General features: G+C 41.8%; 1 protein-coding gene across 1 annotated transcript; it reads right to left on the bottom strand.

Moving 5' to 3' along the window:
- Window positions 1–3,314: 3,314 nt before the first annotated feature.
- On the bottom strand, window positions 3,315–6,671 carry LOC138871852 (uncharacterized). Its single transcript, XM_070149758.1, has 3 exons — window positions 6,515–6,671; window positions 6,336–6,457; window positions 3,315–3,821 (listed from the first exon to the last, which is right to left on the bottom strand). Exons 1-3 carry the CDS (start codon window positions 6,669–6,671, stop codon window positions 3,315–3,317), a joined length of 786 nt encoding a protein of 261 aa, XP_070005859.1.
- Between the last annotated feature and the right edge of the window lie 6,133 nt (window positions 6,672–12,804).

Raw genomic sequence — 12,804 nt, 5'->3', positions numbered from 1 at the left:
TTCCGGCGGGAGGAGATTTTGTAGAGTTCCAAAGACTTGGGTACTGCACTTTCTATGAGTACCCTTTCATGATTGGCTAACTTTTCCTCTATTCCCCTTAGCGGAAGAGCTCTGTAGGTTCTACCAAGTTTGTCCGGCACAACTTTTGCCGTATACTCTTAAGGTGCTTCTGCTGTTGACCAAGTATGCGGAGTTGGCGGAATGTAATGTTTCTATCCACCACCTTTTGCACCTATTCTCACCTAGCTTCCACAGAGGTACCATGGTGCATTTGAGGCACCGTGGCATGAAAGGGTTGGTGGTCGGGACGGACGACTGAGTAAGTCGTAAGTTTTGGTACAAGTACTTCTTTGTCAAGATTGAACATATCGTTTCTGACTCCGCCAGGTTCCTAGAGCGATGGAACGAGACTCGTAAGTGTCGCCACTTGTTTTATTCTTCCTTCGTCTGTATTCATTATAAAGTTTGTTTACTTATCGTTTGCAGCTATGGGGCATCCGCCCCGCCCTATTGCGGGCATAAGGGATTGAGTAGCCCATTTGTTACCCTATGTAGCGGAAACCCGAGATTGTCCTTCCTTCGTAAAGCATTACGGCCCTAAAGTTCCAACTGGTGAGTGTTTTCCCCTTACCACTTTGTTGGTTATATATCGTCGTTCATTAATTCGACTTCTTCGTGATGGCAGGTCGACGAGCTTCCAAGCGGAGGGCGCCAGTCCCCGTATTTCGACAGGCCGTTGCATCGCGGATGCGCATTTTATTTTGAGTGAATCTGTTCGAGAGGGTCGTCCTCAACCTGTTCAATTATAGGGTCCCTCTCGGGTCGTGGTCGTGAGGGATGAGGCTTCTTCAGTATCGACCCCACACCTCCTGGACGAGTCTTCCAACGGGGATGAGCCGTTGTCAATAAAAAGGAGAAGAATGGAGCTTGGGAAGGGTGTGGTTGTGGACGCTGATAGAAGTAGGGAGTTGCAGATGGCACTTGTACCCACATTTATGGCCGACGCCATTTTATCTGGTAGATCTCCTCAAACTAAAGTTTACCTTGGAGCCAACTCCGTACGTTCTGTCGAGGGCGGCGCATCGTCCAGCGTTGGAGGTCGTCGCGTCGAGGGCGAAGGCTCAGGTTTAGATGTCGACCCGGAGGACGTCAATGAGTTTGTAGGTCGCCATACTCACGTGGAGGTTAGAGTGAAGGGGTCTAATCGTCACATAGTCATCCCAGAGGACTATAACGTATTGTCGAATTGTGAGCAAGTGGCGTCTGTTTTAGCTCCTCTATGTGATGCCCCTGAAAACGAGGTGCTCAAAGCGATGAGTGATGTGGCATTGTCTCAGAACGTCACCGGTATGGCCTTGTAGGTAGGTGCCTTTCTTTTCTTTTTCGTTGTTAGGCTTGTGCGGTGGTTGTCGACCTGTGTTTTGTTTTTAAATCCTCTTTTTATTTTGTGCTAGACCCTCATCATGGAGACCGAGCACGAGCATCGGGAGAGGAAGAGGACGGCCGTCTACGGGAAGATGTCGTCCAAATACCAACAGTATTATGCTAAGCACCGTGCGATGGCTGATATTTACAATCAGGATAACTGAGTTTCAGTTATTTCGCAAAGGGCTCAAATAAAGGGAGGACCGATTGGAGCGCAAGATCGAAGAGCTGAGGGAGCGGGACGAGGAGCTTGTGAAGGCTGTCGCCCGTAATAGTGAACTTGAGGCCTCCCTTAAGGTGAAGGAGGACGAGCTCGAGTTGAGCAGGGGGGTGATGGACGAGAATATCGAGTTTGACCGGTGAACTGAGTGCGAAGGCGGTGGAGATTGAGGGACTTAAGGGCGAGCTGAACATCGATGCTGATAAGCTGGCGGCAACTATTTCTGGAATGACGTCTTTGGAGAATGCCCTCCGTGTTTGTAAGTCAGAGCTAGTTGAGGAGAAGGAGGCCTCTAGTCTTAAGGTCGCGGGGTTTGAAGGGCGTGTTAGGGAGTTGGAGGTAGAGCTATGGGCAGGTGGCCTTGCTGAGAGCGGAGGATGCACATCGACGCTCTCAACCTTCTACGTCTCGTGCCTCGGCCGACCCGGTTGTTCCTCATTGTTTATATGAGTTATGGGTTCTAGCTGAGGCTCGGATTGACGTGTACAAGGCTTTCCGCGCCGAGAGGAGGGCAAATGAAGCGAAATTTCAAACTGTGCATGCCGAAGCTCATGCAGCTCGTAAGGCATGCGGGTACGACCCTCTTACACCTGATGGAGATGACATCAATTCTGATGATGCGAACTGCCTTGCTTCAAACTCTTGGTATGAGGATGCTTACCCCCTAGGGGTGATGTGTAATCTTTTGTTCGTACTTACTTTGGTCTTGGGGCTTCTGTAGGGGCATATTTGAGCCCGTTTGTAAGGACGAATGTAAATAATATTTTGATGCAATGTGGAATTTTATTTTGTCGATTTGTTGGTGTTCTTTGCAGTGTTTATGGTATCCTAGATACTTGTCGAGCTTATTGAGTCGATTAAGCTTTTGGGCAAGGATGATTCCCTGCCTTTTTTTTGCGATGGCCATGGCTATTGGGATACTGCTTCGAACTATCGTCAAAGTATGATCCCGTCATAGTTTGAACGAGGTCGAACTCATATTTTCATCGATGGCCTTGGCCATTGGGATGTTACTTCGAACTATCATCGAAGTAGGATCCCGTCGTAGTTTGAACGAGGTCGAACTCATATTTTCGTCGATGGCCTTGGCCATTGGGATGTTGCTTCGAACTGTCGTCGAAGTAGGATCCCATCATAGTTCGAACGAGGTCAGACTCATATTTTCATCGATGGCCTTGGCTGTTGGGATGTTGCTTCGAACTATCGTTGAAGTAGGATCCCGTCATAGTTCGAACGAGGTCGGACTCATATTTTCGTCGATGTCCTTGGCCATTGGGATGTTGCTTCGAACTGTCATCAAAGTAAGATCCCGTCGTAGTTCGAACGAGGTCAAACTCATATTTTCGTTGATGGCCTTGGCCATTTCACTTTGGAGGTTTGATCGTATTCCCATTAGAATCACATGTCGACTCTGTACATACAATGTAAATTTGATTATCTTCTTGTAAGAATCACATGTCTACTCTGTACATGCAGTGGAGATTTGATTATCTATATCCAGTCCCTTCATTACTCCGTTCCGGAGATCATGTCGACGGGCGGGGTAATGAACAATACTTTGAACCTCGAGACGTCTCCTTGCCACCTCATTAAAAACCTCACCGAGAAAACTTGATTGGGACAAAACCCGAACGAGGGAAAAAGAGCACGACTTAGGTGGAGCCTTCTTTCAGAAGTGGAAGTATTTGAGATGGGCGACATTCCAGTTGTTTTGGAGTAATTTTCCCTCCATTGTTTCCAACTGGATTGCTCTTTTGTTTGCTGCGGCTGTGATTTTGTATGGTCCATCCCAGTTTGTTCCCAGTTTTCCCTCATTAGGGTCTTTCGCTGCTTGCATTTTAGCCTTGATAACGTAATCTCCAACTTTGAGCGGTCGTACTTTGGCCTTCTTATTGTAGTACCTTTCTACTTGTTGCTTTTGGGATACCATTCTTATGTGGGCCATGTCTCTCCGTTCTTCGACTTCATCCAGATCTTGCAGCCTACTTTCGTCGTTGCTCGGTCCGCTCTCGTTGGAGTATCTCAAACTAGGCTCTCCGACCTCAACGGGTATAACTGTGTCAATCCCGTAGACTAGTGAATATGGTGTCTCCCCTGTGCTGGTTTTTGGTGTGGTGTGGTATGCCCATAATACTTCCAATAGCAGTTCAGGCCATAGCCCTTTGGCGTCTTCAAGCTTCTTTTTCAATATATTCAGTATTATTTTATTGTAGGATTTGACTTGACCATTACCGGCAGGATGATATGGCGTGGAAAGTATTCATTTGATGTGCCATTTTTCGAAAAACTCGATCGTTTTCCTTCCGACAAATTGAGGCCCGTTGTCGCAGCTGATTTCATTGGGGATGCCAAAATGGCATATTATGTTTTTCCATATAAACGCGATGACCTCTTGCTCACGTATCTGAGTGTATGCACCTGCTTCCACCCATTTAGAAAAGTAGTCAGTTAAAACCAAAAGGAAACGTACCTTACCTTGTCCGACTGGGAGGGGTCCGACTATATCCATCCCCCACTTTATGAACGACCATAGTGAAGTGACGGAGCGAAGGAGTTCCCCGGATTGATGTATCATAGGGGCATATTTCTGGCACTGTATCATAGTACCTTACCTTACCATAGGTGCGAAGGAAACGTACTATATCATAGTACCTTACCTTGTTCACATCTCCTGACGTAGTCCGTAGCTTCTTTTTTCATGGTGGGCCAGTAGTATTCGGCGCGGATAAGGCATTGGACGAGGGCGCAATTTCTCATGTGGGAGCCGCAGTGGCCTTCGTGTACTTCTTCCAGTACTCGTCTTGTTGGTTTGGCCCAAGGCATTTGTCCAGGGGGCCATCGAACGTTCTTTTGTAGAGATCACCGTTTACAAGGCTGTATCTGGCTGCCTGTATCCGAAGCTTTTTGGCTTCTTTCTTATCCTGCGGGAGCGTTTCGTCCTGCAAATATGCTATAAGGCGGTTGCGCCAGTCTCAAGTCAGGCTTATAGAATGTACCTCGACGTGGTCTATTGCAGAATGGAGGAGGGTGACCACGTTTTCCTTGTTGATATTTTTGGTGGCTGCCACTGGCTTGGCGAGGCCGTCTGCTTTGATATTCTGTGTCGTGGGTATTTGGTCGAGGCGACATTCATCGAATTCGTGCAACAGTTTGTGAATTTCTGACTGGTACTTTTGTAGTCTCTGTTCTTTGATTTGGAAAGTCCCAGTGACTGGGTTCACCACGAGTTGAGAGTCGCAATGTAGGACGAGTCGTCGGGCACCGTATTTGAGGGCTAATTTCAATCCTGTAATCACAGCTTCATACTCGGCCTCGTTGTTAGTCATCTCGGGGCATCGTATAGACTAGCGAATTACTTTGCCTGTAGGAACTTCGAGGACGAGTTCCACTCCAAATCCCAAGGCATTAGAAGCATCGTCGGTGTAGAGGATCCAGAGGTCGATGTGTGCGGAAGCATAGAGCGCTTCTTGCTCTACTTCAGGCAATATTTTCGCGCTGAAATAAGCGACGAAATCGGCGAGCACCTGCGACTTAATGGCTGTTCGCAGTTGGTATGTTATATCGTGATCGCTTAGTTCTATGGCCCATTTGGCAAATCTACCCAATAACTTGGGTTTGTGTAGGATACCCCTTAGGGGGAAGGTTGCCACCACTTTTATGGGGTGACATTGAAAATATAGTCTAAGCTTTCGTGAAGCTACGACTAATGCCAAAGCTAGTTTTTCAAGGTGAGGGTACCTTGTTTCGGCATCGATTAAGGTTTTGCTGACATAGTAAATCGGAGATTGCGTACCTTCGTTTTCGCGGACCAAGACTGTGCTTATAGCGACTTCGGAGACCACCAGATACACAAATAGACATTCACCTGGGTCTGTCTTGATGAGTAGGGGTGGCAAAGATAGATACATTTTCAGTTTTCTCAGGGCGTCAACGCATTCTGCATTCCATTGCAGTCCGCGGTCTTTCCTTTGCACATTGAAGAATTTATGGCATCTATCCGATGATCGTGAAATGAAGCATAACAGGGCGGCTATTCGTCCTATTAATTTCTACACCTACTTTTTGTTGGTTAGTACCTCTGTATTCCTTCGATGGCTCTAATCTGGTCCGGGTTGACCTCGATACCCCTTTGTGACACTAGAAAACCAAAGGAACTTTCCTGAAGTTACGTCGAAGGAGCATTTTTCGGGATTCAGCTTCATCCGTATTGCCTCAATATCTCGAAGGCCTCCTTCAGATGGCCAATGTGATCCTCTTTCTTTGTCTATTTTACTAGCATGTCATCGATGTAAACCTCCATGGTCTTGCCGAGTTGTTCTTTGAACATCTTGGTGACTAACCTTTGATATGTCGCCCCTGCATTCTTGAGTCCGAACGGCATTACCTTGTAGCAGTATGTTCCTCGGTGAGTGATGAAAGTGGTCTTTTTTTGATCTTCTTCAGCCATTAAGATTTGGTTGTAACCGGAATAGGCGTCCAAAAAGATCAGTAGTCCGTGCCCCGCTGTTACGTCGATGAGCTGATCGATGTGCGGTAACGGAAAGAAATCTTTCGGGAATTCTTTGTTCAGGTCGGTGAAGTCAACACACATCCGCCATTTCCCGTTCTTCTTTTTTACCATGACCACATTGGCGACCCATTAGGGGTATTTCGACTCTCTGATGGAACCATTGGCGAGTAATTTATCAACCTCCTTGTTGACCGCCTCATTGATGGCGGCATTGAACTTTCTCCTTAGTTGTCGTACCGGAGGGTAAAAAGGATCAACGTTCAGCCTGTGTGTGGCGATATCCCTTGGGATTCCTGACATATCTGAGTGGGAAAAGGCAAACAAATCGAAGTTGTTAGTTAAGAACTCACGATATTTACCTGGTTCCGAGAGGTTGTGTCCGACATAAGCCTTTTTCGTGCTATTGGTATTGTTCAGTTGAACGGAATCAAGATCTTCTATGGTTGCTTTGCAAGCTTCTATGACGTCCGGGTCTTTGATGGCTTCTACTTGCGCGTCGGGTGTGGTTCCCGGCATGGCTGATTCCTGCCATTGTCGGCCTTTATGAAGCTAAAGAAAAGTGATTATTTCTTTCAAGAATCTAGATGAAAACTACGATTACAGCTATAGAAATCCCCACAGACGGCGCCAAATTGTTTGACTCACAAGATATGGGGATCTTTTTGGACAAATCAATCAAAAGTAAAGGGGTAAATCTTAGCCAAGTAGAATAATCTCTAGATTGAAAGAGGGGTAAGGAGAAGAAGGATAGTAAGATTGTTTTATCGATCTGAATCAGTAAAATCCTTTCAAAAAAACTTCTCGTTCATAAGTAGAATTAGAGCAAATATTCTCCAAATCCCCCTTTTTACAAGGTTATTGTCTTCTATATATACAATGAGCGAAACTCTTCTAAGCTGTAAAAAACAAGTTACAACGAATATTCCTAATGTCCCCTAATGGGCCTGCACTATTACAAGGGTCGTACAGTCTCTTGTTTGCTTTAAGGTCGTCTGCCACAGGACATCGAGTCAAGAAGACCCCGTCATTCGTTGTACTCGTTGTTGGTCGTGATTGGTCAAATTTGGACCCGTACAACTACTACTGAGGATCCCTTAATATTAAATAGGTCGTCTGCTGGTTCGTGGCGATAAAACCTTTACCCAGTGAAATCATATGTATTTCTTACCAGATTTTTCTGCCCCACTTTGATATCAAGATATATTTGAAGTAGGCATTTGCTTTTAATTAAGAAAAACAAATAGTCAGTTTAATGAATATTAATTCGATCAAATAAAATTTCAAAATGGAACGAGAGCTAGAATTATTCAAAGCATTCTTTGCATCACTCTTAGCTTTTATAAGCAGATGCGATCTTGATTGGTCCATTAAAAAAATCGCAGCGTGGAGGGAAGCAAATTGTTCTTATCCAATTTCTGAATAATTAATCAATAAAATTAACAATGATTTTGTCAGTTTTGCAATTAATTAAGTCTAAGCTAAATTAGGTGATCCAATATATAGCTAGTATAGTGCTAATGTACAGGTGCGTAATTATGCTACCCATTATATATATAGTAGGTCATAGGATAATGAGTTGTAGTGAATATAATAACATTTTGTGGAATCGGATATTATTCTGTATTATGATCCTGTATAATATGAACCTCGATGCCATATTCTTATATTATCTTATAAACTATCTCAAACAGTTCTCCTATTGTTTATATGGTAAGATTATTTCTTAATTTGTGCATGTTATCCTTATGTGTTGTGAACTTAGTGAGTAACTCAGTGGAGGCATATTTGAAAAAATAATTATTTGTGGGACCCAAGTTGAATGTAGGCAAGGGAAAATTAGTTATAAGTATAGCAAATTCTTTATGCTGAAGTTGTAAGTCTTAGCTCTGTGTTCTCATTTCTGGTCTTCCATATTTCTCATCTCTAATTCTGTATCAGTCTAATTCTCATCCCCTTTCTTCTTAGATTTATGTTGCTCTATCCTTACTATCGTTAGCATCTACATTGTAATCACAATTACTGTTGAGATAATATAATCAGTTGGTTAGGTGTAATATCGGGTTTGTTACATTGGTGCTTTCTTCCAGAGGTCTCCAATGGAGGACCAAAAAGTACTCAAGGCTTTCGTTGATAATTCAATTCGTGATTGAGTTCAACAAAGGAAGGATTCAATTTCTAAGGATCTAGCTGAACTTCGTTCTGTATTGTTGGAGATTACGGGGAAAAGGCTATGACCTCTTTTCAACCCCGAGATACAGCTATGGACACAAAATTATGGCGGTTTCGAGGCGAGAATCCGGAGGCTTGGATATTCCAAGCAGAATGTTATTTCGATTTTTATAAAATTAAGGATGATCAGAAGCTTACTAGGGCGTCGTTCTACCTCGAAGGTGAAGCATTGGAATGGTACGAGTGGTTAGTTAGAAACAATCAATTAATTGATTGGCCTTTTGCTGATAAGGCGAGAATTCAATTTAAACAGAAAGGGCTCATGTCAGCGGAAGGGAGATTAGCGAAACTCCGGCAAGTAACCTCTATGACTGAGTACAGAAGTTATTTTGAAGCTATTTTGTCGGAGTTGGGTGGGTCAAATGTACTTTCTTCAGGCCTTGCATATGTTCCTCCACAATAGAGCAGTATAACCACCTCACAATTGCTGCAATACTGTGGTGAGTAGTTTGCTTGCGAAAGCAGTATCAATGTGTGCAAGATGTTCGATGAATTGTCTGATAGGTCCAAAGATGCAACTTCTCTTAGTACATCTACCAAGCTTGGCCAGCTTACGATTCAGGATCCGCACAAGGTGAGTAAGCTGACAATACATACCACGCATGCAACTGCTTGCAATAACGACTCTAATACTGAAGCGAAGAATGATGAGGCAAAAATTGTTCCCATTAACAACGAACCTCTAGATTTTGTTGATGCAATTGCAGAGAAGCCTTCATTGCGGATTAATTCTACATTTTGTATTCCCTATGACCTAGTCGTGTTTGATAATCACAAAGTTTTAGAAGGTTGTTGGAATAATTTACTTGTTGGAAATTCCAGCGAAGTATGCCTTCAACGTCGACCAGGGCTTGCTCAATGCTTGGAGGAGATGTCGTGTATTCTTTGCGCTTGCAGTTATTCCCAGCTTATAAGCAGAGGTATATGTTATCACTGCAATGCACGTTGTCATGATGTACTTATAGCAACTTTGCATCAATTTTTCCCTATTCAATTCGGATTAGAGTTTCCATTTGATCATGGATCTACTTTGCTTGCCACATCCATTGGAGTAGCAAGAGATTGTGTATTCTGTGATGCTTCAGGCAACTTAAAGCCTGATAAGTTCATAACGTTAACCTTGTGGAATTCTTGTATTACACCTTTGAAACTTCAATTGAGACATATTGTTGATGCATGTGCTTGGGTGCCAATAGAATGTGTGGGCAAAAATATTGTAATACAAGTTGTTGTTGCTGGTACATATGCGAATGCTGCCATTACTGATGGATTTCTGAGAAAACTTGGACAGATACATGTATGCAACGTCACCTTCTTGACAATTATCAACTTTGGTTTTATGTTGGACGGTACTTCTCCTTCTACTGTCCATTTTCTTATTGACACAAGGAAGGAGGTGGGTTGTGCTATTATAAACATCGGGGTGAATGCTTCATTAGGTGTCATGTATGAAGTTTTACAACTTGCAAATGGACTGGTTAATCCCACTGTCATTATTCTGGTTCTTCAATCTGAAGTTGTCCTATTGGAAAGGGAGGAATGCCTTGGACACGTTCTTGCGAGCATCACTGGAGAAGGAACCGCATTAGATATATGTTGTGAGATTATTGAGTATCATCAACTGGAGCAATTTACAGCCACTCCTCGAGATAATATTCTTCAGAGACTTGAGCTTTTGGAAATTCTCGCAAAGACCCGGGAACAACCACAACTTGGTTGAGTTGTCTATGTCAACAATGATCAACTTGGTATTCCTTGCAAGCATGAAACGATGCACAATTTTAAATCATATAGCTGTCCATATGTTGGGTCGGAGTGCGCTATGGTGTTTCTTTATTTGGCACTTCATTTATATGAGGCAGTGACTAGGCAAAAACTTAGGCATCCTCGTTTTGATGCTTACCAAGATGGATTATATGTTGGGGGTGATTATCAGATGGTTGAATTTTTTTTCAACATTCATAGAGATGAAATTTTGTCAGCTATGGATAACGTCTACACATGCATAAACCCATTCAAAGTTCTATTCTGGTGGAGGACTGCATTGATTTACCAAACACTAGAAGAGGAGTATAGTACACTAATTCATGGTCCACCATATCAAGCTTGGCTAATAGCTATGTTGCTCGGACTCTCCGAAAATGTGGCAGGATACGTGTCGGATCCTTCAAAAGTAGTGCATTTTTGAAGGATCCGACATGGGTGCGGTACATTTTGGAGAGTCTGCGCAACATAAGCTAATAGTTCTGGCAAATAAAAAGAGGGTCATCGGAGATTATTGGGCTAAGCAGGTCCTAAAGAAAGTGTTAGTTTGGCATCATGACTTCATTAACCTTCTGAAAGATAAATGTGCCACCAAAGAGAGTGAGAAGAACAGTGCATATGCAAAGGAAGTTGATTTATTTTATGGATTCGTATGACTTCGGCTGATGGGCTCCACTTCTATAGAGCAAGGTTCTTGCAACAAATAACATTACTCTACCTGAACCTTGAGGACAAGATTCTTTTTTAGGCGGGAAGTATTGTTGTGAACTTAGTGAATAGCTCAGTGGAGGGCATATTTGGAAATTTAGATAATTATTTGTGGGACCCAGGTTGAATGTAGGCAGGGAAAAATTAGTTATAAGTATAGCAGAGGGGTAGAGTATTCTTTATGCTGAAGTTGTCAAGTCTTAGCTCTGTGTTCTCATCTCTGATCTTCTATATTTCTCATCTCCAATTCTGTATCAGTCTAATTCTCATCCCCTTTCTTCTTAGATTTATGTTGCTCTATCCTTACTATCGTTAGCATCTACATTGTAATCACAATTACTATTGAGTTAATATAATCAGTTGGTTGGGTGTAATATCGGGTTTGTTACATTATGTACATATTTATTGGACATAAATCCAATTTTTTTATTGTTTGGATTTTTTGGAATTTCATTTTTCTTGTTGCTAATGGTATCAAAATGCCTATGCCTATATGATGGTCATGCTAAAATATATCCTTTTGTATATCTCTAAAGATTTTCTCGAGGGACTTAATCATGCCCAACTTCACTCCTAAAAAAGATAAGCGATTGTTGCAAATACAATGCAGTTTAAGAGTCCGGAGCGGACCCACAGAAAATTAAAACTTAGCTGTAATTGCCCAGTATCACTAAAAATACAAGTTCAAACAATTTTCTAGTTGTAATATTATCACTTTTAGCCCGCGCCAGAAACTATTTATATCTGGTAGCCGAAAAAATGTATAATTTTTGTATATAACAAACAGAATGTATATAACAAAAAATATACACATTTTATATATTTTTTCGGCTATTATTTTTACAACGGCTATACACTGTCCTCTTTTCAATATTGTGGTTTTTATTTTGAACTAGTTGATTAACAAATACTAAAAATTAAGCAGTAAAATTATCAACTAAGAATACCGAGGGTTGGAGGCAAGATTAAGGAGGATTAGAGTTATGATTTGTTCAACTGTCAAAATATTTCCCTCTACATCTCTTATAAATTTGCCTAAGTATTCTTTACTGATCGTGAGCACTAGGCTTATCATAATTTTCTCTCGAGAAACTACAACAATTTGCTAGTCATATCCTCTCGAATTATGCTAGCTCACATTTTCTCATCGTCTCGCTATGACCACGTCAAAGTTTCATTATCTCTAATTTTGCTTTTAAACCCGGCTGTCATATTGATCTCATATTGTTGCGACCAAAACACTCACGCAAGTGTACGCGATCGTCAAGTAATATAGTAATAAGTAAAGTATCGTTCCCACGAGGAATTATGATCAACTTATCAACTGATGCAAACTCAAACAATTATCAATTCAAGCTAATTCAACACAAAATACATAAATAACCAATTTATAATTTAACAAGTAATCAAACAATAATACAACGCAGAGTTACTACGCCACTTATGCAATTTTCTTTTAACAATTAATAAAAGAGATATTCCAGGGTCATGGGCTTGCTAGAGATCATGCTACGCTTTTAGCTTAAGAATGATTTATTGAATTATCTGGGTTATTGATTATAGGGTTAATAATACCCATAAGAATCTGTCGAATTCTTATGCGCCTATTCAGGTTAAATTAATACCTATATTTCTATGGTATTAATATTAACTCAAATGTATTTACAATTACTATTTTGCAACCAAACAAGGCAATTAAGTATATTTCTATCTTAATCGTGAATCTTTGACCCTATGCCCAGGATCAAGATCTTGTTTTATTTGATTCTATATGCAATCAAGAATTTTTTTTTCAAGTTTAACTCAAGATTCATAAATAGTATTTCACCGTTAGCTACGCAGTAAAATAATTAACAGCGGAATCAAATAAATAACCCATAACGATAAATTCTAGATCATCAATTTAAGCTTCAAACAACATAATCATGTAACACCCATGACCCCAGAA

This window comes from Nicotiana sylvestris, chromosome 6 (genome assembly GCF_000393655.2).
Source record: "Nicotiana sylvestris chromosome 6, ASM39365v2, whole genome shotgun sequence".
Taxonomy (NCBI): domain Eukaryota; kingdom Viridiplantae; phylum Streptophyta; class Magnoliopsida; order Solanales; family Solanaceae; genus Nicotiana; species Nicotiana sylvestris.
The sequence above is the reverse complement of the archived record's forward strand: the minus strand, read 5'-3'. Positions and strand labels throughout refer to the sequence as shown.

Bases quoted from the DNA above. Each gene is read 5' to 3' on its own strand.
- LOC138871852 (XM_070149758.1), bottom strand. From the start codon at position 6,671: ATGCCGGGAACCACACCCGACGCGCAAGTAGAAGCCATCAAAGACCCG. The intron at 6,458-6,514 runs GTAAATATCGTG...TTTCCCACTCAG, and splicing joins ACACAACCTCTCGGAACCAG to ATATGTCAGGAATCCCAAGG. The intron at 3,822-6,335 runs GTTGATAAATTA...TTGAAAAAGAAG, and splicing joins ATGAGGCGGTCAACAAGGAG to CTTGAAGACGCCAAAGGGCT.